General features: G+C 46.2%; 1 protein-coding gene across 1 annotated transcript; it reads right to left on the reverse strand.

Annotated features, from left to right (window-relative positions):
* Window positions 1-3904: 3904 nt before the first annotated feature.
* On the reverse strand, window positions 3905-9540 carry LOC127300896 (uncharacterized). Its single transcript, XM_051331091.2, has 8 exons — window positions 9347-9540; window positions 8794-8851; window positions 7308-7330; window positions 7029-7229; window positions 6780-6891; window positions 6544-6693; window positions 5159-5213; window positions 3905-4500 (listed from the first exon to the last, which is right to left on the reverse strand). Exons 3-8 carry the CDS (start codon window positions 7328-7330, stop codon window positions 4169-4171), a joined length of 873 nt encoding a protein of 290 aa, XP_051187051.1. The 5' UTR covers window positions 8794-8851; window positions 9347-9540; the 3' UTR covers window positions 3905-4168.
* Window positions 9541-9948: the final 408 nt, after the last annotated feature.

A 9948-nucleotide genomic window follows, 5' to 3' on the forward strand; every position in this document is an offset into this window, starting at 1 on the left:
CGAGATCCGGATTAAGGAGTGGAATTTAAGAAGGAAGAATCCATCGAGAAAGGATTCTGATTGAGGAAGGAAATCAGAAAATATCGGAAGGAATCCATTGATTGGTACTACGAAGGAAGGCAAGCGAGAGGGAGCACGCAACAGAATCCTCCATGCTCAGATGGAAAGTGAAGGAACGGAAATCCAAAGCAAATCAAAATCAAGCAGCCGGCCGAGAAGGTCGCGCGACTGTGTGTGCCACTGCTTCTCTGTCGACCGCGCGGCGCGACGGCCGTTGCGGAGGCGTGGCTCAAATTGCTGCCTTGGATGGCCGGCCGCGGAGCTCCCAGATGCAAAGGTCGGCGCAGGGATGGCGCACAGGACTTGATGCGACCGACCGGTGGAGGGGGACTGGGAGCGAGCGGCTCCTGGCGGCGCTCGGAGGAGAGATGACCGAGGTTCTAGGTTGTTGGGTTGGGTACGTTTCGGGAGTCATCTTCGGCTGCTGGGTCTGGGTAGCGGGCCTTCCTGGAGCGGCAAGTTTAGTGGGGGCTTCTACCTTTTTTATTCTTAATTTTTTAAAATTTTCATTTCAGAAAAAGATAGAAAGGTTTGGGGGTTTAAAAAGGTTTGAAACACTCGAGATTTTTTAAAATCTTGCTTACTTAATTTAAACTAAACAATTGAAAATATACAAATCATTTGGGAAAGATTTAATTTTAATCAGGTCCCAACCATGAACCATGGCCTAGGAAGCCTAATGTAAATAATTTGAGTGAATTTTTGAAACTTCTAAACTTTTTTTGTGTACGTTTAATAGAACAATTTCTCGTGAACAATAGATTCATGCTCTAGCTCTTAATGTTAGGGTATTCTTATTAACCGACCAAACTTTAGTTAATGAACATTTTATTTTCATTGCCAATATGAATGAGGCAAAATAAAATACTCTCATAAAAAACACAACATAGAATAGTTTGATGGAGCGTTTGAATATTTTCTTCCCGATGCAACGCACGGGCACTTCTGCTAGTAGGATAATAAAAGGGGCAGTCCTAATCTATGTTGGCACCCCGTTGTGGGCGAAGCAAGAAAAGGAACGCATAATGCGTGCAGGTTTCGATAACATCCGGGGATTTGGGGCGCCGGGGCGTCACCCGCAAATCAAAGACCTGATGATTAAGGAACGCATGGATTGTGGGACTTCAGGAGATAATTAGAGAGTCTTTCTCACCCACGGTGTTAAGCATTGACCCAGGGGGCGATATGATTGGAGATCTTCCCCGGCCGCGGGTCGGTCGGGAGGTTTGCTTCTAGGAGTAAACGAGGATGCCTATGAGGTCAGTGTATGGGGAGCGGGCTCCTTCTTCCTCAGCGTGATTGTCGTACACCTTGCAACCAAGAAGACGTGGGTGCTGTTTTTGATGAACGGCCCGGCGGACCATAGATGCTCAACGGACTTCTTGTCCGAGCTTCGACGGTGATAGTCGTGTGTCCTCACCCACTTGTGGTGGGTGGAGATTTACACCTAATTAGGGGATAAGAGGACAAGGATAATTCCAACATTGACTGGCCAAGGGTTAATGCCTTCAATGATTGTTTGGCGAGTCTCGCTCTACAGGAGATCCGTCGAGGGGGAGCGAGATACACTTGGACAAATAAATAGCTAAAGCCGGTCAGATGTGTCCTCGGCCGGGTTTTTTGTGTCCTCCGGGTGGGAAGCGGTGTTCCCCCTTTGCATGCTTACTGTGGAGACCATAATCGGCTCTAACTACTCCCCGCTTATCCTGAGCTCTGGGGAGGAGTGGAGGAAACGCAACCCCGGATTCTTATTTGAGAAGCATAAGAGCATCTCCAGCCGCGTCCCCCAAAGCATCCCACAAAGGGATTTGGGGCGCGCCGGACAAAAAATGTGTTCCAGCCGCGTCCCCCAAAGCCCATTTTTGTCCGGCGCGGCCCGATACGGTGTCCGGCGACCTGAGCCCGTCCCCGTCCCACAGGGGACGCTCCGGGGACGCCGGACACACCGAAAAGCGAGGCGAACCGACGCGGGCCCGGCGCGTCAGCGGCTCAGTGAAAAATCGTCTCCCACTCCCGCCAAATCCCGCCCCTCCCGCCATATCCCGCCGCGCATTTCTGGCCTCCCCCGCCGCCGATTCATTTCTCCTTTCCCCGCCGCCGATTCATTTCTCCTTTCCCCGCCGATTTGTTTCTCCCTCCCGCCGTCCACCCGCCGCCGCTACCTTCTCCCCATTCCATGACGCCGCCGGTAGCCCCCAAGAAGATGGCCAAGAAAGCGGCCAAGAAGCCGCCGGGCAATGCGACGAAAGGGGCGAAAGCGGCGCCGACCTCTCCCAAATGGTACGACTCTTTTTTCCATAATCTGTAGCGCCTACATTGTGTTCGATGAAATGATTCCGCTTCCTTTGGCTAGTTTGATAGGGCCATGGAGGTTTACGCGAGGAACTCGGATGGGCATAAGCCGTTCGCGCTGATGCATTGCTATACCAAGCTCAAAGGGAATGAGAAATGGCGGTTGACGCGCCTGTCGCTGTCCAAGGGGAAGGACGCCATTGATCTGGATGCGGCATCGGCAACATCGGCAGGGCGTCCTACTGGCAACAAGGCTGCCAAGGCCGCCTTGGCCGACGCCGCGTCGTGTGAGAAGACGCAGGCGTCGATCACGAAATGCCTCGCGGACGTCTCCTCGACCTTTCTCTCTCGCGCCAAAAAGAACGACGAAAGGTGGGCGGAGCTGCTCAAGAGGCAAGAGGAGAAGTTGGAGCTCAAGAAACGCAGGGACGACATGTCCCTGCTGAGAGCGTCGACAGAGGGAATGTCTCCCCGGACGCGGGCGGCGCACAACTTCTTCAAAGGCCAGATCCTCGAGAACATCGAAGCCAAAATGGCGGCGGCCAACGCGGCGGCCCAGGAAGCGGCAGCGGCAGCAACTGCTACACCATCGTCAGCCTACGCGACGGTGGCGGAGGAGACGGAGCATGCACACCACCAGGCAGATCGCGACGAGGTCGTCGTGATCGACGGGCCTGCGTCGACTCAGGATACGTCGCCGTCGACCAACCCCTTCTTCTAATTTAGCATGCACTATATGGTCTGTAATATGATCGCGCGCCTAGTACTTTGATCGCCGCTACTCTGATCGCCGCTACTCTGATCGGCGGGAACGATCTCTTTTGAATGCAAAATTTGAATTCTTGATTGGGGGCGGCGTTTGGGGGACGTGGCTGGGGAGCGGCGTCCCCCAAAGGCGGCACGAACAAAACACGTCCCCCAAACGCTCAATCCGGCGCGGTTTGGAGGACGCTTTGGGGGACGCGGGAGATACTCTAAATCTAGGCAATATTGGAACAGTAGCAAGAGACACGAAGGAGGGAATCCTAGCACAAATCTAGGCACTTGACGTGCATGAAGATGAAGGCGGGCTAGATGATGAGGAATGGGCCCTTAGATATCATCCAGAGGACTAGCTGATTCATCTCACAATACTGAAAGAGAAGTACTGGAAGCAACGTAGCCAGCTGAATTAGGTGCTCAAAGGTGACGCCAATACAGCTTACTTCCATGCGGTTACAAAAAGGAGGCGGAAGTGCATTATTCCATGCGGTTACAAACAGAAGGAGGCGGAAGTAATGTAGGAAGAGGCCTCCAGGAGCACATCTACATGTTTTACGGAGAGATCCTTGGGAATCATGTAGGAAGATGTACTGTGTTTGATTGTAGCAAAAAAAAAATCATGAGATATGATCCCTCTATGTAATATTTTTTTCTATAGAATTTTTACACTACAAGATTCATATAGGATATGTTCCTATGAATTAAACAACTTAAATAGCCATAAGATCCAAATCTCACACAATTCCTTTAGAGCCCTAGGCATGTTCGCAAGGTAAAAAAGAAACTAAAGTTATAGGAATCAAGCACGCTTTTTTTTAACACGGAATCCAGACCGCTTTGTTTCAAAGCATCCACAACACCATAATAAAAATACAACAGCATATTTTGTTCAGAAAGCTAACATCACAGTGTGTTCGACAGCATCACTAAATAATCAAGACTACCACGCCAACCACGCAAGGTCTGGTAAACTTCTCAGGCGGCATCATTAGTTTACTTGCTAATCCCAAAACAATAGTTCATCACATGAAGAGAAATCGCCTGGTAGTTCTGACTAGTCAGTTTTGCGGTTCCCATTGCTGGTTGGTGACCTGGACCGATCTCTGCGGCTTCTATGAGAATCTCTTTCATGTGGCGAGTTGCCCCTGCGATCCCTCGAGCGTGAGCGGTCCCTGCGGCTGCGACGATCCCTTGACCGTGAACGGTCCCTGCGGCTGCGATCCCTTGAACGTGAGCGGTCCCTGCGGCGATCTCTCGAGCGTGAGCGCGACCGGTGCTTCCGGCGATCCTTTGAGCGGGACCGCTCTCTTTTGCGGTCCCTTGAGCGGGAACGATCCCTTCTACGAGGCCGGCGAGGTGAAGGGCTCCTAGAGCGCTTTTGAGAACCTGTATTGCAAAATTAAAACCTGGTTATAGCAAATTGAAATCCCCATTTATCTTCCTGGGCACATAAACTGAGAATACAACAGTATTAATTAATAAAGATGTACTATTTTACTTTTGAGAAGAAATTTTCCATGGAAACTCCTGAAAATAACAGCCTCGCCAGTTAGGAATTTATTTTCAGCGTCGATCCTGCTGGATTCTAGCCTTTAAAAATTGTGTGGTCCTAGTAGAGCTTAAAAGGAAATGGTTGTGCTACAGTGAGACTCGTACGCCACAAGCAATAATAGGTACTACTACCAAGTTCTGAACCTCAATAATAAAACAGTTACAGATCACAGGTGGCCATGATACTGCACTGGCAACTGAAAGAAGTTATAATAATTTGTATGAAGTAGGAAAAAAAGAGTTCTATAAGGTATTGACCAAGTAGTTTTGTGCATTGAAGAGTTAAAATGAACCAAGCGCAGGGGGCACGAGGTATGTTAATCTTCACTGCATAGGTTCAAATACCCAATGTCATTGAAGTGACAAAATAAGGGTATAGCACAGTAAATTACAGGACATGATCATTACAAGCTAAGTACTGGGCTATTAGCTCACGAAGCAAGTGAGGAAATAAACGTAACAGAAAGCAACAGCTGTAAAAATACTTGCATACCTCTTTGGCCGCAGTATTTTCCAGGAGTAGGAGTTCTCTCCCGAGTTCTTTTAGCCTGTGATGAAGAAAGCACGAGCAAATGAAAAGAACAGTCAACTCCGTGCAGCAGGAATAATATGGGCGACCATATGTCTTAATCTTACAGTTCTAGCATAAAAAGGTTCTTACTGTAAACAGAAGACAGAGATAAACAAAGCATATATCCTTAAACTAGTCCTTAACATGATTCCTGTGATACAAGTAGATGGAAATAACTTTACGTTGCGTTTCAGCTCAACAAAGTCGACTTTTACGCATCCCCTCCATAGTCGGTGAAGCCATGATGGAAGGAAGCAACCGATGTTGCCTCTTGCGGTGCATCCAATTGGGACAATTTATGTCGATGAAGCATGCATCACTTCAGGTAATCTGGGAGTTGTTTGTCGCTGCACTGTGGTAGCATGTACCATCTTCGCCCAGTCGATGTAGACAAAACATGGTGGATCATGAGGTCGAGGTCGATGACGGCCTGAGTCGATGTAGATAAAGCGTGTGCACTTTCTGGATCATGAGGTTCGTGTCGACGATGCAAAGCGTGGCACCATTGAGTGCCACATGTTCAGGACTCCAATATCGCTAAATGGTGGCAGCCCTCAGGTTGGTGCAGAGAGGGTAAGCAGTGTTGATGAGGGGCGTGTAGACGACAAGCGGTGAAGAAGAGCTTGGGGTGGAGTGGTGATAAGCACCAACAGGCCAGCGGCAAATGCAGCTGGTGTAAAGCACGGCATGCACCAACCAGGTTGACGTTGAGGCAGTCGAGCACCACATAAACTGGAAGGTCATAAGTCAGCACGAGAGGAGTTAAGACCCCAGTTGAAGGAACAAGAGGTCTTTCTCCATTCCAACACTAAGATTACAGCAGAATGATCAGAGCACAACACAAATGAGTCCACTCTAATTTACTCCGATCCATTCATCAGGGTAGAAATTCTGAGCCCGACTGTCCCAGAGTACTTTTTTTTTGCAAGATTAAGATCATAAATCATTATTTGATACCTCATCTCAAGAAAACTTCACAAAAAGTTTGAAGCGAATACTGGAAAAAATTCCATTTTAAGTTTTTTTTTACCAAATATAACATAGTTGCCAGGCAAATAAGATGTAACTCCGCGCAACCAACAATTGGATTTAGTTTAAAAATGGAAGAGCAAAATGCCAAGCAGAAAAAATATGATACAAATAACATTTAGCTCCATACGGTTTTAAATTTATAACAATACTCTCTGAATTTGGAAGTTACTACATAGACAAGACTACCGAGAAAACCATAGACTCCTTAAAGGAATGTATCAGGAAAGAAATACTGTATTCTCATTTCAGTAAATGTCTACTCCATGGTATCTTACCTTCTCTACAGTGACCAGGCGACCTTCAAGTACAGTACGGTGTAGGCGCTTGATGCAGCGTCTTGCATCCTCAACAGTATCCATACTCACAAAGGCAAAGCCCCGAGATTCTTTCGAGCGAGGATCAAGAACAACATGACAGTTTTTAACCTGCCAAAATAGATTACACATAATGAACAGCTAAATTGAGGAAGATAATGCGCAGATAACATGTGAAGATGGAATCGACATCACACCTTTCCTTCCTTGCTAAAAAACTTCTCAAGTTCAGCTTCAGTTACACGTGTGGACAACCCAGTAACAAAAAGGTTATTCCCAGGATTTCTTAAATCATCATCACTCCTATCCCTGGATAAGAACTAAACCTCAGTATTGTCCATCTTTGGTGGATAATCATAGTTTTCAACTAAAATTAAGCTACTATAATCAAGATCTTGAGATCTCATGATTAATCAGAAACTCTCTTCAATAGAAAAGATGCTTGCCTGGAACGACTCCTATCCCTTGACCTTGATCTACCACGTCTTCTAGGAGGAGACCTTGAAGTGCTACGCCTCCTTGGAGGCGGAGACTTTGAGGCACTCCTCTTTGGAGAAGGTGATCTTGAAGCGCTACGTCTCACTGGAGGAGGTGACTTTGAAGTGCCACTTCTATTTGCAGGGGGTGTAATGGACCGTGCAGTGTACCTAAAAATATTATTGTCACACAGGAAGTACAATGCATATAAATATATATAAGGAAAGCATTTCACAGGGAAAACTAACCTCACTTCCTTCGTTTGTGACATCTAAACGAAATAGAGGAGAACAATATTAGATAAACAAACACTAAATTATGGATTGAAGTATAAATATAGACGTATCTGTAGATGATAGGTGTGAACGTGCAGATGATAAATGCAAACTACAGCGCAACTATGATAAAAAAAAAACTAAAGCGCAACTAATTATCATGGAGAACAAAGGATCAGTCACGCTCCGATATACAAGCCGCAATTGAAACTGTGAAGCAATGCAGCTTCTGTAAGTAAGCAAAAAAGGTACATATGCTTATCTTTTGGAAAAAAAAAAGCAGCAAATTAAATGATACTGATAACGGTTCAATCCGTGCAGCAGATAAAAGATACACTGGGCCGATAGAAGAGCGGCAGCTGACAAAAGCTCAGGTTTACAAAACTGCAATAGAGCACCATTAACCATTTAACGCCATACAACATAAGGAACAGATAACATGAATGCGAAATAGCATCCTGAACAAAAACGGCTCGGGAATAGATCAGGGACATCACTACATCCAGCCAGGAGACCAGAAGGAATATAAGAATAAGATGGTCTTTAGCTAACAATACTAGAGAGATATGGACATGGTAGTGTATTAGGACAGTCAATTTCCCATTAATTAAAAACTTAAAGAGGGAGTCCATAAGATACAAGTCAAGTAGAATGATTATTCTCTATTTGCTATTTATCCGATCCTCTAATTCTCTAATTCAGATTCAGATCTCTGTCTACCTCCCCCATCTAATACCCTATCACATGCATGTTAGCCATCCCACCAAGACCTAAGCATATCCATATTTTTATATTGTATTGATTCAGTCGGGTGGTGCAACATTCTTCTTAATGGTGAGGAGTCATGGTGGCAAGGTGAAACTGTATTATCGGGCTGGCCAATCACAAGCATGGACATGTGCTAAATCAAGCCTATGAGTTCGATTCTACTCGCTTGCATAGGAACCGAAGTGCAGTTTGCTGAAGTGTGTGGTCAGAATCCATATGCTCTACAGCGCTCAAAGTATCCACAATTGGCTTTAAAAAATGCACAGGCAATGTAAAAAAGGAAACACAGGAGCAAGTCACGAGCATGGAATGCAAAACGGAAACAAAAATAATATGATGAGTCCAGGATGACAATAGAGATGCATATAGTATTAGAGTACTGTCCCTTCTAAGTAGCAAAACAAATATGCACGCTGAAATCGAAAATGACGATAGAGCTGCATATAATGTCACTGTACTGGCCTTCCTTATTAGTAAAGCGAAAATGCAAGTTGAAATAAACTTGGAAATAGTGTAACTTTGACAGCCTAAATGGACTTTCAGACATCTCCTTAGCATATAATTACTAGCAACTACAACCATAAACTAGTGACGTGAATACTAACAATTTCATGAAACATGGCCATCATCCAGGGTCAGCCCCACTACGAAAAAAAATCACAAATCAGACAAGAGGTAAGGCAGTGAATACCTTGATCTTAAAGTCCCAAATGAAGAACCAGCTGAAGAAAAGCTTAGTTGTGATCTACCTGCAAGGACAAAATAAATGAAGAGATAACTTTATAACCAAAAAGAAAACATCAAGCTTGAATTAGACCATTGCTTTTCTATTTTTTTCCGGTTAAATCAGAACTATGTGGTACATAATCTCCTACAAGGTTCTCAAAAGGCTTTAGGCAGAGTCTGCTTATTCACGTGTCGAATTACAGAACTTCAAAACCAAAGTTCCAAATATCCATGCACTACAGACAATCCCCCGTATCTTCAAAAAATCCCCCGTATCCTATCAATCCCCCATCTAACTGCATCTAGAGACTCATTAAGTCACGAGAACTAGTGGGATCTTGCAAGCGCACAAGGACCGAACCTATCGATGGATGGATGGATGGTGTCTGGATTGCAGTCTACATAGCAAAAACAAATCCAAAAGTGGATGGGGGAAAGGGGATTTCTAATTTGGAGAACGAACAGGGACAAAACTACTCTCGAGGGCAATGAATCTAACCAAGAACTTTAGGCCTTACATGCATGGGTACTTGGATCGAAGAGATCGACGTCGCTGGTAGATGGATTCGCCGGAATAGAGTTCGCCGGAGGCCAGATCTGACCGTGAGGAGCGGCGAAGAGGATAGATGGAGTAGGTGGGAGAGGGCCTCGTCCCGGGATTTCTTTGGCTTTACTTGTGGGGAGGTGTTTTAAAAGGGGCAGTTGCATTGACCACCCCAGATTTTGCAGGATTTACGGAGTGTTTCTACGGTCTAGATTGACAGCGACCTGGCGCTGCCATGTCACTGGAAATGCTAGCACTCCTTCGGAGGCTATTTAGACCATCTCCACCGGATACCGGCTGGATAGCATTTTGGAGCCGCGAGTGAAACTGGCCTCGCACCTAAGCGTCTCATACGGCGCTGACCAATTTTAGAGCCAATAGAATTTCAGGCAATTTCGTGTCGGCCCCTTCACCAAGGGCGTGAATCGGCGGACCGGTGTCTCGTGAGGCTGAATGTTTTGGACGTGGGATCGTCTGTTAGGCACACATCCCAAAAGTCGACGCTAGCGGGGAGTGGCCAGGCCGACGCATCAGCGGCTCATTCAATTTTAACCTAACCGTCGCCTACCTCGCGAC

This window comes from Lolium perenne, chromosome 7, assembly GCF_019359855.2.
Source record: "Lolium perenne isolate Kyuss_39 chromosome 7, Kyuss_2.0, whole genome shotgun sequence".
Classification (NCBI taxonomy): domain Eukaryota; kingdom Viridiplantae; phylum Streptophyta; class Magnoliopsida; order Poales; family Poaceae; genus Lolium; species Lolium perenne.